This window comes from Sturnira hondurensis, unplaced genomic scaffold (assembly GCF_014824575.4).
Source record: "Sturnira hondurensis isolate 20B ecotype Veracruz unplaced genomic scaffold, ASM1482457v3 Scaffold0006437, whole genome shotgun sequence".
In the NCBI taxonomy this organism is placed as follows: domain Eukaryota; kingdom Metazoa; phylum Chordata; class Mammalia; order Chiroptera; family Phyllostomidae; genus Sturnira; species Sturnira hondurensis.
Window position 1 is genome coordinate 6,489,345 of NW_028079068.1, and position 22,821 is coordinate 6,512,165.

The 22,821-nt window shown below is 41.9% G+C and overlaps 1 protein-coding gene across 2 annotated transcripts in view; it reads right to left on the bottom strand.

The window, feature by feature from the left end:
• EXOC4 (exocyst complex component 4) overlaps positions 1 to 22,821 on the bottom strand; it is a 679,809-nt gene that overhangs the window by 466,915 nt on the left and 190,073 nt on the right. For both annotated transcript variants that reach the window (XM_037049172.1, XM_037049173.1), the window contains exons 8-9: positions 11,941 to 12,086; positions 7,336 to 7,424 (exon numbers count right to left, since the gene is read on the bottom strand). In XM_037049172.1, the coding sequence (XP_036905067.1) occupies positions 7,336 to 7,424; positions 11,941 to 12,086 (235 nt within the window). The remainder of the gene's footprint in view (positions 1 to 7,335; positions 7,425 to 11,940; positions 12,087 to 22,821) is intronic.

A 22,821-nucleotide genomic window follows, 5' to 3' on the forward strand; every position in this document is an offset into this window, starting at 1 on the left:
TCACAGACGCAGACAGACAACAGTGTGGTGGTTACCAGAGGAAAGGGGGTGGGGAGGGTGGCAAAGGGCAAAGGGCGCCGATTATATGGTGATGGAAGATGATCTGACTCTGGGCAGAGGGCCCATAATGCAACATACAGATGATGTACCAGAAGTATATACCGGAAACCTACCTACAGGACCCTATGAACCAACCCAAGTCACCCAACAAATCCAGTAAAATAATAAGTAAAATGAAGATGAAAATAAAAATAAAAATGGAACAGTATTTCTACCACTTAGATTAAGAAACAAAACAGTACCACTACCTTTGAAGCCCCTTGTGATCCTCTCCGACCAGACCCTCTTCCACTGGCTCCACACGTGACCCCCGCCCTGAGATGTGTATTCACGCTCACTACCTTACCGCTGTCACAGTCCCACCACATAAGGATGTATTCAACTAAAAAGGAAACTATTCCGTTCTGACTGTTCCTCAACCTCATACAGATGGAATTAGACTCCACTATGCTTCTGAGATTGCACCAAGTTAAGGCACAGTGCAGTTCACTCATTTTCACTGCTATGTAGCATTCTACTGCATGGCTACGCCACAGGTCATAAATTGTTCTCCTCTCGTCTCTGGTATCTAAGTTGTGTCCAGGTTTCTGTTATTTAGACAACACCATTAGAAAGATGCTTGTCAACAGGTTTTGCCTTTCACTTTTGAGTTCTCAGCCCATCAAAAATTTATTTTCCTAAATGACATGAGGTTCAAATTCAATGTGTTTTTATCCATGAAGAACCAACGGTCTCACCACCCATTACTGACTACTCCATCATAACCCTGTAAATCTGTACCGCCTCCTCGCTCCACTATCCTTCATATAAGGAAAATGTCTGAGAGTCTGTAGTTTGCAACGGTGCCGTGGGTGCCCGCAGAAGAAGAAAAAAAGGGGGAGATGGAGCAGGAGGCTAAGGAGCTGGGTCTCAGAGCCCCCAACCCATGTGGCCAAACTCCCTCCAGCTCTGCCTATGCCCTACGCAGACCTCTAAACAAGACAAACAGAAGACAGGCTCTTCACTGAAAAACGAGCTGCAGAGCACTGGGTCTTGGGTTCTAAAGCGCTCTCCACCACTAGAACCTACTGTTTCTCCTCTAGACATGACATTACACGCATGTTTACAACCATTTGTTCTGAGTTGGGATAGGGTCACTTCAGATAAGATAACCTCTATTAGTACTGCTGACCCAACTTTTATTTTGAAAACGTAGAACTGCCTTGCCAAGTATCACTGCCTTGCTGAGAACACGGCAAACTCGTTATTGAGCACTCTCATCAGTTTCCAGTGGTGTCTTTCCTCACCACAAATCGTAAATGTTTGCTGTCCTCTCTGTTTGCTAAAAAAGCTCAATCAGAATCAATTATATCAACTACTCTACCTGCCAAACATATAATTTCTCCAAAAGAAAGTCTAAAAAAAATGATCAAAGCTTATTTTTGTTATTAAAACATTAATGTGAATCAAATGATGAAAAATATCAGGGAAAATTTTAGAATTTTGTTACATCATGTTAGAAGTTTCTGCTATTATTTTCACATACTTTGTTTTTATCCAAAAAAAACTAATAACTGAATTATAAGCAAAAATGCATACATATTTTCACTGCATAAAACATTGCATAGAGCAAGGCTAAGAGGTACTACTACACCCAATAACAATCTTGGGATGAGAATACTTTTATTTCCTAACAGATCTGAGATAATGCATTGGTCTATTCATGATCTGAGGAAAGTACATTTAATACCACTCTTTAAGAAGAGATAAAGAAATTGGCTTTTATAAAAACTGTATTATAATATCATAGGAGAAATCTTACATATGAGTAAATTAATAAGTCTTTTAAAAAGCAGGAATATATGCAAAAGGAAGAATTAATTTTATACATAATTTTGGAACCTAGAGATAATTGAAAAATGAAGGTTATTTTTAAGTAGTTCTATGCAACTTTAGGAAGAAAATACACATTTTTTCATGTCCCTTCCATATTGTTATTAACAAAGACATTATGCAAAATTGAAAAAAAGAGACTACACAGAAATTTCTAATCAAATTTTAGGATATAAAACTTTAAATGTGCTTCTTTTTTTCTAAGATGTTATTTATTTGTTTTTAGAGAGGGGAGAGGAGAGAGAAACATCTATGTGTGAGAGAAACACTAACACTCCCCCCAACCAGGGACTTGACCTGCAACCCAGACATGTGCCCAAACAAGGAATTGAACTATCAACCTTTTGCTTTGTGGGACTATGTCCAACCCTCTGGGCCACATCGGTCAGGGCCAAAAGTGCTTCTTATACTTCAGGCTATGGAATAAATGTGTCGTGAGCATAAAATTTCTGTACCTCACTTCAGTCAAAATGTTCCTGAAAATGTGTGCATAATTGAAATCTTGCTTTAAATTCTCCATTATAGAACAGCTTGCTATTTAAGAGATTCCTATTATAATCCTTCTATAAAAAGAACAACCAACACATGGTTAACCTATTTCAAACATTGCCTTACCTTAAAGCAAGGCACCTCCAAACAGATTAATTGCATACAGTGTCATTAAGTATTCACAGCCCCAGTCACCAACAATTCATTAGAGGGAAAAACTCAAAAAATTCAGGTCAAGTCAGTGTAAGGGCCCGTTTTCCCTGATGCCAGTGTTTCCACATTTACTACATAAAGTAAATCCTCTTTAGAGAAGTCAATTCTCACGCGGTTGGGGCTTTATAGGACATTTAATGTCAGGGCTACAGAAACGCCACTCGTTAAACTAATGGGAATAAGAGTGGCACTCTACAGGTACTATGGCTGAGCACAAACAGAAGTACTAAGTAGCCCCAAGACAGAAGAGAAACTGTAATCAAAACTGAGTCTACATTTCTACTTGGATCGATGACACATAATATTCTCTACCCATTTGTGAGTTTTATTAACTTTAAAAATGAGTGAAGACAAATCACAGGACTCCCACTCTGCTTCTCAAAGCTCCCACTAGGGTTTTTTCAAATATGCAGGCTTGTACTTACACACTACAAATAAGATATTGAGGATAGAGACTTCCCTTCATCAAACATGTTTTAAAGATTTATTAACTTTTAGAGAGAGGGAAAGGGAGACAGAAAGAGAGGGCGAGAGATACTGACGTGGGAGAGAAATGCTGATCAGCTGCCTCTTGTACATGCTGAACCCACAGCCCAGGCATGTGCCTTGGCCGGAAATCAACCGCTGACCTTTTGCTCCTCAGGATGATGCCCAACCAACTGAGCCACACCTGTCAGGGCCGTCATCATACATATTTTTAAGTGCCTAAGTCAAGCCAAGCATTATCCTAGGTACTGTAATGCACTACTGAATAAAGCTTGCATTCTGGACATTCTGAGAAAACTGCAGAAATTTAACAAGTTAACAAGCCAGGTACATATTTTAAAAAGTGTAAGGAAAATAAAACACATGTTGGGAAAAAGAATGATAGGATGGGGGTGAGGGGCAGGATGCTGAGCAAGGTCACGGAGCAGTAATGACCTGTGGGCAGGAGACCTGGATCTGAAATCATCCTCACCCCAGGCCCTAGGCAAAGCTTGGTCCCAGCTGAGATCGCCTGGGGAGCATGTATAGAGTGAGGGGAGGAAAGACCTCAGGACCAAACCTAGAGACACTTCAAAGAACTCTTGGGAAGACAGAAAGGACATGAAGGGAAGCATAAAACAATGGCTGCTGACAGATGAAGCGAGATGAACACAGAAAAGTAAACGCTGACCCAGCCAAGATGGAGGTCGCGGGCGACCTGGAGGAAAGCCAGCTGCATGCGGCAGAGGGCGGCTGGTGCTGCGGGGGCGGCGGGGAGAAAACGAGAGACAAAGAAGTGGACATGGTTCTCTTAATTCCACAATCATAACTTTTTTTTAAGCACCATTTTAATTTAAATCAATTACAGCTATTCTAATTCTTCCAGGGTTTTAATGTCTAATTTTATATTAACAATATCCCCCCAAAGTGGTCAGGACTAATAATGGCTTTATTTCTCAAATGAGAAAATGGAAGCACAGTGGGGCTGAATAACGTAAGAGCTTATTTTGGTCATAAGTGGCAGTATTTTGATTTTTTTTAACCCCCGTGAGATAATGTGCTCATCGGCTGCACTATTCTGCAGGAGAATCACACATTAAACCTGAGCAGCTACACTCAAGCTAAATGTTCATTAAAAGGAATACCTTTCTAACCTACAACACGGCTGTTGGAGCACCACAGTGAAACAGCAGAGAGGCTCCACACAACAGGAAGCCCACGATCAACACAGACGCACGCAGGACTTCAACTTCCACCTGTTATCGCGCACGCTTTGAAACAGCGTCCCCACCTCCCGGCCCCCTTGCCGACGGCAGACTATGTAATGAACCATCTGTACCACAGCAGAGCCAACTGAGATGGGTTGATGATACCAAAGAAATCTCATTTTTTTTTCATTCCTTTTTTCCCCCTTGTGTGCCATTAGGCTGAGTAACATTTTAAAATGCATGATACATTGAAAATGTTGGCAGGGACTTAACTTCTGTAAAATTGGAGCTTTTTAAATGTTACTTTGATGGTCTTTTCTGGTGGGTTTCTTTACCACGTGGCCTGCAACAGAAGGAAATGATGACCCTGTGAACCAAACCACGAGGAGGCAGGGCCTGCGGCCACGTGGCACATCAAGACAACGATCATCCATCTGCCTGTCTCTCGTGATCTGACCAAACTGTTCAATCAGGCCTCTGCGAGGGCACGCGGAAATGCAGTCCTCACCACGGCTCGTGGACCAGTCAGATGAAGAGAACAACTGAAAAGGGCGGTCATTTTTCATGGAAAGTGGGTGTGATTCCCCCCCACCAACTCTTCCTGCTGAAATGTTAAAAGCATTCATCAGAGAAACTTTTGTTCCTAAATGAAACACCATCAATCTTTCACAAAAACTGGTCAGCTGATCTATTCTCTCACCAAGCATGTGATGTGTCAGCTCAGCAAAATTATTTTTTAATGATTATTTTGAGCACGATATGGTTGATGGCTCCTTTCTCCCCTTGTAACTAGAGATAAATCCTTCTATTTTGCTGAACACTGGTAAGTACAACAGACTATTGCTTAAAAGTTCCATATTTCAATTAAGTTTTGAAGGATGGGAAAGTTCCTAGTTAGATTATAGTGATTCTTCAATTAACCATCCCCACAGAATGAAAGTCCTCTGTACCACAGTTGAATTTAAAAATGGTTTTCAATCACATACAGCAGAGTTGTCCTGGGCCACTCAGGACAACATGCCTCTTCAGTAAAGCTGTGTGTCACTGCAGAGAACAAAAATGCACGTACACACAGCCTCCACCCCTTCAACTTGAAACTTCAAGGGACCTACGAAGCTGAGAAGCTTGGACCTCAGCTTTCCTCCTCCTTCCCGTCTCCGAGTCAGCAGTGTCTTCTGAACATTCAGGACACCGGGCACTGTGCCGAGATCAGGAAATAAAACAGTACTCCCTCATGGAGCTTACCGTCTGCGGCGGATGCCAACAGGTGAGCGTCCATCCACAGGTCATGTGCACAGTGCTCAGAAAGGGAAGGTTAAGGTGTGAGCACACATCAGGGGCCACAACCTCAGCATGTCAGCATGTGTGAGAGACCGTGTGTGTGTGTGTGTGTGTGTGTGTGTGTGTGTGTTAGGTTAGGGAAAGGAGGGTTCTGCAGAAGTGACAAGTAAATCTCCTTGGGAGAGCTGAGTAGAACTCAGCCAAAGGGAGAAGCAGAATGCATTTGAACACTCCGAGGAGACAGTTCTAGTAATTACTGTGGCACCCGAGGAGAAAGAGGATGACACAACATTTATTGTACAAGGACACTTTTCTAAACACGATTCACAGCCTAACCTCCCTAACTTCCAAAACAACCTCATGGAGTAAGTACTATTCTATCCTCATTTAGAGTTAATAGAGGCACAGAGGTTACAAAGCTAGTAAATGGGAAGCTAAATTTTAAATGTAGGCAATCTGGGTCCAGAATCCTCTACTATTCGTTGCTCTGCTACTCTGTCTCCAGATCAGGGACTGTGGTGGGATGTTGAGGGGAGCAGGGGGTGGGGCGGGGGACACAACACAACTGAGACAATCATCCCACGTGGGTGCAGCACAGAGTGTTTGCCGTTCTCACTATGTAACAGAGAGAGGGGGTGGGGTGGAGAATCTAGCAACAGTCCTTTATCCTTGCCGACAAATTGTGTCTGTCTCCTGTAAGTCAAGACTCCAAGGTACACACTTCAGGTCTCCCAGAACACACAGCAACACTTTAATTTAAAATGAAACATTGGTGGGCGGAGCTCCTTTTCCTCACATCCTCAACCACCTGTCCAGGCTTTTTGTTCTGTTAACTAAACTAAGTGCTTACTTGTACAGGCTAGTCACCTCAAACACTCCCAAGTGCCTCCAGTACATCAAAACGGAGCGTTCTTCTCCGTCCCTCACGAGAAAGCCCAAGTTATAACTCAAACAATCATTCCTTCCCCTCAACACCTCCAGCAACTGCATGCATACCATCTCTAGTTGTTGGCATCCACTTTCTGATACTGTTACTGACATCCACGCCTCAATTTCACAACTGAATCTCACATCATTATCTTTTACTCCTGTGCACGTGACTTCCCACCCTTCCGGTGCCCAGGATGTCCTGCACTCAGCAGGCCATCGTGAATCTTCCTTAACTGATTACATTTACCATGATTAGGTCCTTTTTGTCACAAAACGAAATGCTATTGGTCCGATTTTGTATTTAATTAGATTCACTTATAATTTATTTCCTTAAGTATTTTTTCTTCAGATCATCATTGTTTACTAGCCATGTGTAGGTTATCAGATAGCCTGTGTATCCAAGTTATATTGATTAGAACACAGTAATTAGAGAAAATTTCCTCCCTTGAACTAACGGCAGAGGCTGCATCTGCCTTCTTCTGAATCTTGGATACTCCTGACATACCCCGGGATTACCGTCCTGAAAACAATAATCAAAGTTAACAGTGTCAGCCACAGGCGACTGGCATCCCCCCAGGCCATGGCTGGGCTCATCTTTAAGCACAAAACAGACTGTTGACCGCATCTCTTTTTGCTTCGACCTCCCACTAGAATGGGAGTAATACTTTTAGATACTCGCCGACAGTGCTGGAAAATGATAGAAGAAACAGATGATCAAGTCTTTAAGTCTTGGCTATCCTGAAAGAATCCTGTGCATTCCGACCTCCCGTTCACATACCGTACACTTCAGGTCTTCCAGAGAAACACGGCCACCCACCTTGGAGTTCTCCACTCCGACTGTACAGCTCCCTCCTCTGCTCTCGCAAGTAGGCACTCATGCTGATGGCGTGGGAAGACGACTCAAACCTGCAACAAAACGCAGGATCAAGGAACGGTTAGGTGGCAACCTGAGAGGCAGTGCCCAGCTACGCCCTCCAAAAGCAGTCCACTCTGGTCTGTGAGATGCTCCCCAATGGTCCCCAACCAAGACGCTCTGAGTATTCCACGACGGGGCCAGGGCCAGGCTGCCAGTGGCCTTGACCTGTGAATGAGGGTCCTGGCTAGCACCCCTCCACAACAGTATTTGGATCTTCTGCTCACTTTCCACTTCAGCTGATACGACTCTGATCTGTTGCAAATGTCTTTTGCCTCCAGGTCCTCTGCCGGGATCCCTGCACACACAGCAACGAGAGTATCTTACAGCGATGTTAGACGCTGCCTGTCCAGCTCAAGAGCCATCAGTGACTGCCCGCTGTGTCCACAGAAATCCTGGCTCCTCGGAGCAGACACCTTGCCTTTCAATGTCTTCCAGTTAGAGCACCAGGACAAAGGACACGGCACCCATACTGCTGATTAACTGCACTACAGAAGCAAGGCACCTACGGTCTCTCCTTAACATTCCAGACACAGGTTCTAAAGGGCTGCCAAGAATGTCTGTCTGCACCTACCCAGGAACTGTTTCAAGTCAACAACATGGGGGAATGCTCACGAATCACAATGGGTCTTCAAAATCTAAAGTAATAATACCAAAAAAATTACAATCTTAAGATAAACTTGTAGGTAAGGGGCAAAACAATATTACGGTCCACCAAACAGTAAATCCTCTGCTGTGCTCAGAAGCTCCATTTCAAACCTGCTGTCTTCAAAGTCAGACTAACCAGCTGACGGGAGAGAGTCTTCTAAGAACTGCCACCACGGAGGGATAAACAGCAACACAACACAACAGCAGCAGTGAACGAACAGGTTCTGGCCACAAGGAAGGAGTACCGTGGGTCTCTTAATGATGCCTTCTTTACCCGCTCCTTGACAAGGAGGAGGAACACCAAGACAAATGTTGGTCTGAGGGAAACACTCGGGTTTCCCGGTTCTCTCTCTAAGAACTAAGAACTAAGAGGCCACTAACAGCCAGAAGGAAGGCCGAGTGTGCAGGGCTTAAGTGCCACCTGCCTGTCAAGTTCGAAAAAGAAGCCACTGACCTCCAAAAAGCAGGTTCACAGCTATGGATCAGAAATGACAAGGGAAAAACATGAACTGTTGAGCAGAGAATGGAGAGGTACGCATTATACAATAAGAGAGAACTTAAGCAGACTTAATTAACCTCGGCTAGGGGCAATTAGAGGGAGCAATAAAGTCCTTCACAGATGTGATATAAACAGATTACAGCTCACCAAAATTTTAATCCTTTATGACCTGATGTGTTTTGCTGCTTGGGAATCCTTTTATGTTTGGAACGAGCCACGGACTGATACGCTTTGACAGTAAGGGGGGCCCCACGATGATGCAGCCTGGCCTCCCCACTCCACAGCGGAGGCACAAGGCCCTCCACACAGCAGCCCTGCTCTGCGCACAGGCTCGTCAGGGGCAGAAGCAAGACCAGAGAAGGCAGATTTGTAACAATGACCTGATTCTGTGCGGACAATAATTTTTTGTTTCTATGCAATATTAATAAATGTGTAACAATTATTTAAGGTTATTTATTCCTATCCAACAATTTATATGCTTTCCAATACCACAATTTCAGGATTGGCTAAATGTCTGAAAATGGATATGTGGTCTTAGGTTGAAAGTTAGGGGTGCTGGCTCAAAGCACACAATCTAAAAACCCTGACACCTGATTTCGGCCACGCGCCCACATTTAGGGGGAGGGGTGAGACCTAACAGGCAGCATCGGAGGCCATCTCAGTGTTACTACCACCGCCCCCATCTTTCCTGCTCGCTGGCACAGCTCCAGTTCTCCCTGGGTGTTCTGCCCCCTGGCTCCCTCTCCACTCAGAAAAAGTGGCTCCCTGTCCAGCTGGAGACCCATCATTAGAGACGAAACCAAACTGGTTTAAGACAATCACTGTGCTCTGCTTGCCCTGCCAGTGACTGGTTTAGGAATGGACATAAGACCCATCCTGGCCTTCTTGAGGAAGACTTGCAAACCGGCTTTGTCATGGGCAGGAATAAATGTACCAGTAAGAATTTAAAAGAATTTTAAAAGAATTTGAAATGGCATGGCCACTTTGGAAGACAGTTGGCGCTGTGTCACAAAATGAAACAGAGCATGATCCAATAGTCATGCTCCCAGGTACTTATCCAAATGAGCTGAAAACTTGTATTTCCACAAAAACCTGCACTTGGATGTTTACAGTAGCTTTATGGAAGCAACCAAGATGCTTTTCAATAGTTGAATGAAAAAACTGCGGTACAACCACATAATGGAATGTTATTCAGTGATACGGAGGGATGATCTATCAACCCAGAAAAAAGACATGAAAGAACCCTCGATATACATTGCTAAGTGGAAAAAACCAGTCTGAAAAGTCTACATACTGTATGATTGCAGCTATGAAAGACATTTTGGAAAAGGCAAACTAAGTAAAAAGGCTGGTCATTGGCAGGGGCTCAGGAGCAGGGAAAAGGAGGTGGAATAAATAAACAAGGAGAAAACGGGGAGTTTAGGGCCGTGAGACTATTCTGTGCGAGGCTGTAATGGTGCGTAAATGGTATCATACATTTCTCCAAACCCGTAAAACTGTAGAAAACAAATTCTGAACCATAATGTAAACCATGGACTTCAGCTAATAATATATACAAATATTGGCTCATCAACCGCAACAAATGCACCACATTCATGCGAGATGTTAATAGAGGAAGTTGTAGGAGAGGGAACATAAGGGAAGATCTGTGTACCGTCTGCTCAATTCTTCGAAAAACCTAAAACTGCTATAAAAAATAAAGACTACTAATTTAAAAAAAGATTTGGAGGAAAAAAATCACACGCTATTTCCTCGGCATCACCATTTCTACTGGGGTAGGGCGAAGGCGGAGAAGGGGGAAGGGCCAGGTGCTCCCTGCTGCTGCGCGGTGGGTTAAGGAACCCTCCACACTCACGCTCCCTGGGCGAGACACTGACTTCCCCGGGGTTCAATCCGCCCGTAGCACTTGGGACTCTATGTTACTTGCAGACAAAAGTATTTTTACTGACACTGCATCTAACCGCTGAATAAAATTGTAAATAGAAAAAAAAGGAACACATTCAATAAACAGAATGGATTTTATTTCCTGGGAGCATAGTAAATCCCTTCTGCTCTAGACCACAAGATAAATGAACTGCTGAAATTTTCCTTAATGACTAAAACCTCTATGAATCCACAATTTAAAAAAATCTCAAAAGTGAATCAGTAAAAGATACTGGAAGCGCGGGCCTGCGAACCAGAGGATCGCAGTTCGATTCCCAGTCAGGGCACGTGCCTCGGTTGCGGGCCAGTTCCCTGCAGGCCAACTCCCAGCAGGGGACGCACGAAAGGCAACCATACATTGTTGTTTCTCTCCCTCTACTTCCCCCTCTAAAGATAAATAAATAAATAAAATCTTAAAAAAAGAAGAAGTAAATGTTAATACTTTAAAAAAAAAGATACTGGAGCCTCAACTATTCAGAAAACCACGATGGTACTTCTGTAGTCACTTTAAATGCTTAGATTTACAAATACAACTTCTTAAATACCTAGTAACTCTTCTAAGGAACACATAGGTCTGCCGAGATGTAAATTCTGCTCTGACACTTGCTAGCCGTGTGAATTTACATAAATCCAACCTCCCTTGTGCCTCACGCTTTTTGTTTCTTTTTTTAAATGTGTAAAGAAGGATTAAAAATAGAACGCACATATAAGGTTGTAATGAACATGGCTTCATGTCTTGGCTGGCACTGAGTAAGGACTCAGTACGTGTTAGCCTGTACCCCAGCCGCTGAAATTCGATATAACATGAGTTATGTTGAATTGAGATTGTCTTGAGGAACTCAGCTACCCCGTACTTGGTAATAGTAAGTATCAGTGGTAGCTGTTACTGGTGTTGCCATCATCAATGTTAGTGATTATGTAAGTGTTTGCCGGCACCAAGTGACATATACTTATAATACACGGCCAGGTAGGGTTAGCTGAGATAGTAATTAAAATAAAAAGAATTTTCAGATGGCTCCTTTATTAAATCACACAAAACCCAGTACTACTCAGCTAGGAGATTTACATAACTTTATTAACAAAGGTTGTTTCTTGGCACTTGGGGCTTTTCAAGGGCTGAAATATTCCCTTTCTTTTCATTTCACATAATTCCCCAGAAACAACGGCAGAGTTCAATTTCCCTCCAATATACATAAAACTTCCCAGAAACGAATTCCAGCAACTTTTGAAAAAGTTCTAGGTGGCCCAGTAACCACATTCCAACATGACCAATTCCCCTTACACAAAATACAAGTACACAAAACTGAATATATATTCACTCCCTGTCGATTATGTCAAATCGACTTTGGGTGAAGTAACTGCTGTCAATTAGGTAGAAAGTTCTACCTGCACCTAGCGCTTCTTGGCACCTGCTGCATGACCAACAGTGAGGCACTTACTTGAAAAGAGAATTTTTGGGCCTTTGAGGTTTCTTCTTGGCAAAAAAGGCTGCAAACTCCCGTCCAGTACTCGCGTAGCTTAGTTGGGCTGACGGTTCCGAGGCCGTACGGGTATTTTTCATGTCCAAGTACTCGGTCAACAGCATCTGTGCCATCAGATACACACCATTTAATACACACATGTATGATGTGTTTTTAGGAAAAGCAATTTTAAACCATAAAAACCCAATTCCAAATCCCCATCCCTGACACCCAAGTATACTAACCTAGCAACTCATGTTTCTTGTAGTAGATCTGAGAAAAGAGACATTGTACCCAGAAAGCCAACAAGTTTCTGTCTATTCCGAAACTAGGGAGAAGGTACCATAGCCATTTGAATACAAAGATAAAGGGATCAGTTTTTAAATAAAAGGGTATTTGAGCCAAACTGACACGTATGATGGGGAGCAAGGTCTCAAATGCTCTGTGGGGAACCGTTTTATGAAGGGTCTACTATGTGCCAGGCACCATGTTGAGTCAATCCACATTTCCCTTCAGTCATGATTTAAATAACTGGTTATGTGAAATCACAGCAGCATCCGAGACAATGCCATGATATCTCCTGGGGACTTGCTAAGGTGCAGGCAAGGGACCAATCCACTGGGATGTATCACCACACTTGCAGAGCACACGACCTTACCCCACACTTGCTCAGAGTACAGGTAAGGACATGGGGCTCGGCAGAGGCTCAGGAGGGCCTGGTGAGCTCTGTGCACGGGCGGGACCCGGGGTTCTTCAGGCCCCGTGGGCAAGTGCCGGAACGGGCCTGCTCAGGGCTCCCACGGCCACAGCAGGCTGCGAGGCCCTCAACGCAGAGAATCTCTGGGGCCACTATTCATCTTAAGAGCTTCGAAGCAGCAAACAAACAAAAACAGCAGCTTTTTCATCACTACCACTAGTGGGTCCTGCTTATAAAATCAATGCCCTTTAGGGCCTCCGGGGGTGGTGCCCAGGCCAGAATCGACTGTTCTACGGATTCTAAGACCAGCGTTCTCAAAGTCCCCACATGTGTCAAAGGAAGCAGCAGGTCTGGAACAGAAGTCACCACAGTCCCTACGAACGTCTAACCTGGACTAAAGTGTATCAACTCATTTTCACAATCACATTTATATTTAAGATACTCGAGTCATATAGTACCTATGGGCAAGCAATTCTACGCAGGATGCTGGTAAAAACTTTTCAGAGACCTGGAGATCCCATGTAACTCCTTATTCCTGCAGGCATGTATTCACTCACTCACTCCCTCCCTCATTCATTCATTCTGTGAAAGTCTGGGGGCCATAGTAAGCATTTATAAAGCAGAAAACACTCACAAAGCGCCCTATAAACATAACACTTCCCCCAAGGAAGTTTTAAAGCAATTATGGCTCTAGTATGAGCACACGCCCACCACAGGGTACTTATGAAATATCAGACATTTTAAAAACATGATCTTCCTCAATCACGAAACCTGTGAGGTAAGGTCTACTACTTGCCTTTCAGGGATGACGACACAGAGCATTAGTGGTATTTAGAAACTCGTCTGGAGACATATAGGAGAGCAGAGGTAATGGAAATCTCTGTATATTCCCCTCAGTTTTGCTGTGACTTTGCTGTGAACTTTGCTGTGAATGCTCTGAGAAATAGTCGATATAGAAATGAAACAAGCCCATGCCTTATAATTACAGCATAACTGGCCCCGCTGACGTCAGAGCCCCTGCCCTCCCCCCAGGATGCATTATTCTCACCAGAAGCACAAAAGGGCCAAAGAGCACAGCTGCGGGTGGCAGTAAATGGACTTTATTTCAGTTTTTGTGAAATAAAGATTTCGCTAGCAAAATATAAAACATGTTAACAGATTGGCCAATGTTTTTTAAATTTATTTATGAGGCCACTGGAATATTACTCAACATGCTGATGAAGTGATCTGATGACAAACACCTTCTCTGTGTATACCTCACCCCAACTGCCCAATAGTCAGGCTGGATGCTGAACTGGGTGTCTGCTTTCGTAACCCAACTGAGGGGCTCAATTTGTAGATTTGGCACAGACGCTAATGAAGTCGGCAGGAAACTGTGTGAAACAGAACAGAATATCAAACTGACACAACACAGAAAGATGTCTACAAATGCACTGGTTTCACTGGTTTTACCACCAACACAGCATAGGGATCGTTCCACCAAAGTATGACATTCACTAAGCCACGTAATTCTTCTGAGGCACTTACTTGTCCTAAAATTTAATGACTGGCCTTGTGCAATGAAATACTGACTGACCAGGGCCTGACTAATCAGTATCCTTAAAACCCTAGTATCTGAAGATCACTGTTCTTTTTCTTCCATCAACCAAGTCTCCGCAATTATTACCCCTCAACATTATTAGTGCATTCTTAGCCTCTTCCTGGCCTCTTTCTTTTCACCTTCTTAAGAAAAAGCTTGCTTTGGTCCCACGCCCTATGTAGAATCTTATTTTCCTCTTGTCTTTAGGTTCCAAACTTCAAAACAGCCTTCGCATATATTACTTCCTTCACCACGCTGTGGTTTATTCCTGACTTCTCTCTCAAGCCCCAGTCGCTGACTTGGAATCATAATTTCACTGGCACAGACCTATATTTACAGATAAAATCAACCCTAAATTCTGAAACCTAAATCATCCTCCCATAAAATCAATAATTCCTCTGTCTTTTTTGTGTGTGTAGTTTCTTATTCTTACTGCTGTCCAGATTTAGAACTTCAGACGCATCTTTTCATGCATCCCTTTATCCTTTGTACCCATAAGGGATACAAAGGACAGTCCCCAAGCCCACTAATCCCTCTTTCTCCACTCTACTACTTGGTCCCTTCCTGCCCATTCTGATAGGAACCAACTTACTTCAACGCACACTCTTTTTCCTACTCAATTTTCTGCCTCTCATCTCTCCCTTGCCTAGCCTTTCCCGTATGCTACCATACAATACACTATTGCTGCTGCGCAAACAGCCCATCTCAGTATGTGTGTCCAATCATCTCTCATTCTCCTTACAATGGCCCAACACCCCAGCCCTAATAACCTACTTTGCTCTTCCCTGAAGGTGCCTGGGCCTTCTCACTGCCAGAATGCCTAACCTGGATTAGCCTCTCTCCTAAATAGGTCCTAAAAATCCTTCCAAAATCTAGCCCACTGTTTTCTCTTTAATGACTCCTTTCCAGGCTACTCTGGGACAGCTGTCCCTTTTTCTGAATTCCCAAACTATGCATTTTACACATCAGTCTGTAGGTATTTACCAAAAACTGCCTAATACTATTATTAATGAAAAATGCCTGACCCCTCCAACTGAAATGCTGTAATCCTTAAAGCATCATGTTTCTTTACTCCCACCACAGAGTCATGCAACATACCAGAGAATAAACATTTTTAAAAATGACTCGCTGATTTTTAAACACTAGGTGATAAGAAGCCTGGATGTATATGTTATTATATATAAATTAGAGATAGCCTCCAAAATAAAACAAGCCCTGTGAGTCCTCAGTACAAAAATCTATAGAAGAAGTGAAATAAAAAAGGAATAGGTATAATTTTAATCACAGGCTTTGCAGTGTTTGTTTCCTTAATGTATTTTGCTTCTTTTCCCTAATATCCTTCACCACCAGCTGGCAAATTCTACTTTAAAACAAGTAAAGTTGTATCTTGACAACAAAATTGGTAAAAGTGCATTTTTAAATATCTCAAAGAATAAGCTCCAACTTCTAAAATGTAATTTGACTGAATCAGGCTAAATCTTCTACTACAAAGTCTTGACACAGACATCAAAAGTCCAGTATTAAACTATAACCACATAATTTCCTGGTGATTCTACATCATTGTGGATAATGTTCTGCACCATCTCAATCGTAAGCACTCACCTATGAGGGCCTGGGGAAAATCATTCGAAATTGGAATTCTGGGGCAAAGGGTATTACATATAATATCAGATACATCCTGCCCGCAGAAGATAATTCTGTGTTCTTTCTGGCTTTAAATTCCTTCATACCTCAGACACTCATTTCTTTTCTCTTTTTAAGTCCCAGAAGTTGCTACTTCTTATTGATCAAGAGTTTGAAAAATAAAAGTCAAAGTTTATGGATGTTTTAAAGTTTAACTTAAAAGGCATTATTTATAAAACTAAAGACAAGAACTACAAAAAGATGGTTGGAAAGCACCTGAAAATCTAATATATCCCAGTGATATCGTGATTCACTATATATTTTTTTGAGTACCTGGTATGTTGGATGGTTCTGTGGTTGAAGTAAAATATAATGCTTAAAAAAACCCACACAAATTAGGGTGGGCAGGCATCTCCTCTGCTGTAACATTTAATTAGAAGTTGCTAAGATGCTAGTCAAAAAATCTCATGAAGTATAAAGCAGGGCCACGACTCTGAGATTTATAACTTGATATAACATTGGTAACATCACTGAATAAATGTGTCATTTACCATTTAATCCTCTTTAGCACATTGCCTGTGGCTACCTGTGGTTATAATCACAGTTCCCTAAAAATAAACATGGGAATTACGGGCTTAAAATTAACATGTGTCCTGTCTTCAGCTTCTCTATTTATCCAGGTAGCCACTCAATGAAACATCCATACCCTTCTAGGTATTTAATGAGGCTGAGGTCGATCCCCTGTGGTAACTTCCCAGCTTACAAAACCCCCTTCTTATCTAAGGACTAGTCCCCAGTCACAGGGTGGATTCTGGTTGCTACTCTTACCCTGGGGACCCCAGCCAGATTCTCTTTCCCAGGAATGCATTGGTGGGATACAGTCTCTGCTAGTCAATGTAGGTGATGAGATGCAGATCCTTTGAGGCAACTACCTTCTACCTTGTGGATGGAAAATCAAAGAAAGGCAACCTGCACAGAAGGAATAAAGAATGAACTGGATGAGCACAGAGACAGAGAAATGGAAGACCCACACGGGGGGATTTAAAGGTTGCATCCTGACTTCCTAGCTTGAAATGTTCCAAATCCAGTTGTGGATAAGGGTTAGATCTTCTACCCTTGGCTTCCATAATATATCCTTTCTAGCTTTAATACATTTTCCTTAGTTTTCCTTATGATAGCTTGAGTAGGCTGCTAGTTCTTCACTAAGGTAACTATAGATAAGTGAATGTATACTAATATCCGAGTGACATGCACACCACATACCGTCCTGTTCGCCCAGAACACTGGTACCTCACGATACCGAGAGAGGTAGAGACCAACTCTCCTGACCACTAGCTTTAAATGGTCGATGACTTACACAAAGCTGTGCTGTATTTATCCCCCTTGGTGAATGAGAAAATTAGATTGTTTCTTATGTTAGGAGCATTAAGGTGAAAAAATCACCTTGAGCTCAAAAAATGAACTAAGACTCAATGTCTCTTAACCAAACTATCTTGACTGGGCCTGCATTAAATACCATAAATTTTAATAATTTGCTCTTTTAAAATGCCGATGTCCGGAGCTACGTTCCAAGCACAGCAAAGTAGCGCTCATTAAACTAACAATCATACTGATAGTAATTGTAAAAGCTAAAGAAACATGTAAAAAAATTAAAATGTGAAGGCCCTAGAGAGGAACCAAATTAAACAGAAACTGGGGGCTAAGATCCAAGAAAAGGGGCACACAGGCGAGTTCCTCTGGCTCTTTCCCAGAGCGCACGTCCCCATTTCCACAGCGCAAGGGCAGAACCCAAGCAGGAACTACGGTCTGACCGGATGAAGGAGACAAGGCAGGTTCGGGGATGCCAGGACGCCCAGAATTTAAGGGGAGAAATCCAGAGAAGGGCAAGGAGCAAAATCAGTGCAACATAACCCTCAAACGACCACCTCGATCTCAGAAAATATTATAACAGAAAGACTGAAACAATATTTTTAATTACTAAAAAGATCAGATTTCTCCCACAGAGTTGCCAGTGAATGAAATATTAATGACAAAAAACCAGAAAAGGTTATTTTTTGAATATAGCAGTCTCATTTCCTCATTGTACAAAGACTAAAATATTCTGCAGAAAGGAAACCAAATAAAAGATAGACAATCATTTTGAAAATAGAATAGCTGTCTGCCTAATTATACTCATTATCAATGGCAATTGTATAATTAAAACCACGGTTAGGGTGGTCTTGTGAATAGTCCTCACTTCACTGCTCAAAGTAAAATAAACCCAAACTCCGAGAGCACGTGCTTTATGGTCCCGCATCAAACATCTCTCCCACGAGCAGAGAGCAAACTGCTCATGGTTGGCTCTCCCCCACCCTCCGTAACAGGAGGGCTTTGAACAAAGAAAACCAAGTTTTTACAGCTTTCAACAGAAAGTCTTCATTTATTATAAATAGACATACATTTATTCAATGCATAAAATATGCAAGGTATTGTGAGGGAAATACAAGCAATACTAAAAAAAAAATCCTTCCTTGATATCAAAACAAGTGAATTTTGCTATATGTAAATAAAACATTTTAAGTGAATCAAAAGCCTAACCAATCAGCCTGTCAATCCATCCCTCGGGTGTTACCTAGAGATGAAGACACTGGGAACGGCCACAGTGCACAGAAGACAGGAAGCCTCGGGACAAAGCACTGCTGTGAGTATCCGAAGGAGGGCAAGACTGCTCCTAACTAGAACAAGGAATAAAACGTTTCAGCATCCTGATACTACAGGACATACATATCATCTTGAAAGATGTAAACGGGCAAAAGAAAAATGATAGAAGGAACAGAACAAATATATAGTGCCAGGGACATGCAGGGTCTCATCAGTGAACAGCAAACAGCTCAGGTGATATACAAATGAAGACCGAGAAGGAAGCCTGGAAAGGTGATCAGGACCTTTACCTCCAGGCTTAGATGATGAAATCAAGCAAAAAATGACAAGGCAGTAATGGGTTTTGAGTAGGTAAATAAAATGTTACAAATATACTTTAAAGTACCTGCCAGCATATAAAATAACAGATTAGAAAGCTAAGGAACTGCAGACAAAATAAATGNGACATACATATCATCTTGAAAGATGTAAACGGGCAAAAGAAAAATGATAGAAGGAACAGAACAAATATATAGTGCCAGGGTCATGCAGGGTCTCATCAGTGAACAGCAAACAGCTCAGGTGATATACAAATGAAGACCAAGAAGGAAGCCTGGAAAGGTGATCAGGACCTTTACCTCCAGGCTTAGACGATGAAATCAAGCACAAAATGACAAGGCAGTAACGGGTTTTGAGTAGGTAAATAAAATGTTACAAATATACTTTAAAGTACCTGCCAGCATATAAAATAACAGATTAGAAAGCTAAGGAACTGCAGACAAAATAAATGACCACAGGAAATACTATGAAGGAAGGGGGACAAGAAGAGAGGATCTGCCAATATAGTTCAACAAAAGACTAGTTTAAATTAAAGTAGCATTGATAACATTGTACATTATGGGATATATTTGAGGGTCCATGCAGAGGAAACATACAAACAAAAGTCAACCGGTTATTCCATAAACATAAAACAGAGAAAGAAAACACGGCTAAAGCATTGCACATCTGAAAGCCTAAAACCATGGCTCCAGAAACAGTCACCAGGAACGCGGGAAGACGGGTCCAACGGGGACACTGGACTCACTTGGAAAACACTAACTGTGAAGCACACAATACTCATGTTCACGCGCACCCTCAAATACACAGTCGTGAAAGGGGAAATTACATTGATGAGATTCCCGTGGTTAATACATTATTTAACTTTCACTGAGACTGCTAATGTATGTTTATAGGGTCTCTGAAGGACACTGTGAAGGACATATGTCTGGAATGCTTCTAATGTGCTTTTATCCCAAAGCTGGTTTTCAAACAGCTTTGCTGAGCTATCATTTAAATACCATGGAATGCGCCACTGCAGTGTGCAGTTCCCTAGGTGTAAACAACCACGTGAGGCCGAGTTGCCGTTGACACCATCACTCCGGAACACTTCTAACCCATCGAAGAGTTCCCTGATGGCGTCGGCTGCAGGGTTTTCTGTCTTTTACTAGACTCAGAAAGTTCCTCTCCAACACTGCTTTGCTGAAGGTTTTTGTGTTTGTTTTCTAATTACCAGTGGGCGTTAAGTGCTTTCCTGTGTATTGAGATGATTATGAGGGTTTGGTCCTTTATTCTATTAATATGGTGTAGTATGCTAATTGACTTTTGATAAATCCCACCTAATAATACATAATACAGTTTATACATTGAAGGATTCGACTTGACAATATTTCGTTCAAGATCTGTCCGCCTGTGTTCAGGAGGGATATCACTCGATTGTTTCCTGTGCTATTTTTCACTTTTTTATCAGGGTGATACCAGCCTTGGAGAATATGTGGGAAATGTTTCCTCATCTCTATTTCCTGAAAGAGCCTGGAAAGCACTGGTATTGTTTCTTCTTTAAACGTTTGACAGAACATTTGTGTGGCTTACATACAGGCAGGAAAATTTTTATTTATTTCTTAAAGGACAATTCAGATTTTCTATTTCTCTTTAAATTAGGTTTGTATTTCATGCCTTTCTAGGAATTTGTCCATCTCATCGAAGGTATCTAATTAGTTGACATATAGTTGTTCATAATCACTGTTTATAATCATTTTAATTTATGAAGCATCTGTAGTAATATCTTCCTCTCTCATTCCTGATATTTAATTGCCCAGTCTAGCTAGAGAGTTATCAGTTTTTGATCCTTTTAGAAAGTCAACTTTTGGTTTCAGTAACAATACAATACTTTTTGTATTGTTCCTCTGATTTTTATTTCTTTGATTTTTCCCTTTGATTTTTATCATGTCTTACCTTCTGCTTGCTTTGGGTTTGATTTTTTTGTTCCCTCATTTTTCTAGCTCTGGGTGGAAACTTAGATTGCTGATTTTAGGTCTTTCTCTGTACATCCAATAAACATTTAAGAAGTTTGTTGTTTTATTTTCAAATATTTGAAAAAGTCCAAGTTTTATTACTGTTTTTTATTTAATTATTGTGGTTGTAAAGCATACTTTGTGTTATTTCAATTCTTTTCAATATATTGAGACATACTACATGGTCTAGCATGTAGTCTACATAGAGAATATTCGTGTAAACAGGAAACAGTCTGTAATATGATGGCGTTAGGGACAATGTACCCTATAAGTCACTTTCAGTCAAGGCCCCTGAAAGAGTTGTCTGAGCCTTGAATGTTTTCTGCCCAGTTTTTCTATTAATTTTTGATAAAAATATTGAAACCAACAATAATGGTTTCATTTTTGGCTTATTTCAATTCTGTCGGTGTTTCCTCTATTTTCAATCTTGCAGTACTTGATGGTTTATTTGTAACTCACTCAAAGAAAAAAAAAAAAGACAAATAAGAGAGACCACGCTAGGGGCAGACACAAAAGTGGTCCTGCTGCCCCAAGAAGAATTCCTGAAGAAGCTTCACTACATCATCTGCACACTTCCCTCAAGTGTATTTTAAACTTCATTGTACCTACTTACCTCACTTTCTCTTCCATCAACGGTGACTACCAAGCACCATGGTTTTCTTACAAAGCCTTCAGCTACTGGCGTTTCAGTCTTACTATTAAGACTCCTACGTTTCATCACAATGTGTCGTCAACCCCTTTACCACGCCACCATCTTGCTCAGTCCCCTCCATTCCAATGACCCCTCCTCTGTTACCCTGTGACATGCCTTCTCCCTTGGAAATCCTTCATCTTGAAAGTCTCCCACTCTGACTTCTCTCTGACCACAATGTTTGTACCTCTTCCCAACAAAGGCACACCTCTTCCTTCCACCTGTGCTGAAATTGGTCTATACACAGGAATCACTTGGAGAATTACTTTACAACACGGGTGCATGTGCCCCATTTGAGAACCCCAAGGTGAGAAGGCAACACTGCAATGCAGAAAGTCTGTGCAAGAGATCAGTCCTACCACGTGTAAGCTGCGTGACCTTGGCAAGTGACTTAATCTCACTAAGCCTTATACGGCCCCCCTCTATGAAATAAGAATAACAGAACCTACTTCATATAATATGAGAATTATAGTAACTATCATAGAAAGTGTCTAGCATATAATGGTTCTAATCTATGAGAGTGAGGATCTGTGGGTCTTCTTTTTTTCACGCACCCCAGGGACCAAGTTACTACCACATTACCTCTCTGTGCCTGAAAACCTTGCTTTCCACATCTTTAAAACAGGAATAATAATGTCACCAGCCAAATTTGTTGGAGGTAAGTGAGCAAATGCTGTAAATCACCTAGAACACTGCCTAGAGTATAGCAAGAGCTTTATAAATGTTATTGCATAAGCTAATACAATTATTTCTATATCCTAATCATCTTCTGACTGCTATTATTTTCCTCCTCCTTCTTGCCTCTCCTCCTCCTCTCTATATTAAAGACCTCAACCACTAAAGCCAGGCTTCTTCTAATTCTAATAGTCACTCACTAAACTTTCGGAATGTTTTCTTTCACTTCAGTGGGTTCGACTGCTATGCTTTCCTTCCTATTTGAATGCCTAGTACCTTACCATTTCCCCTTCTAAGGATTCTCACTCCTGCGCTCATCCCTCCAAATCTGACCCCAGTGGCCTTCCTGTGGCATATTACAGTGGCCTGTCGCCAGCCATCCTGCACTCACACTTCTTGTGACAGTCTATCCCACAACCTGTTACCAGATTAAACTCACTAATGTGAGTTCAATGTCATCATCATTCTCCCCCTCAAGTCCTTCAGTGGCTTCCTCCCTGCCAGGAAAATGAACCTCTATCTCCTCACTGTTACTCCGCACCGTCCACAGCCCCACGTGACTTAGCTTCTATTTCTTGTTTTCAAATAACTACCATCTGATTAAGATAGATTATTCCTGTTCCCTAAGTAAGTCCCAAGGTTTGTG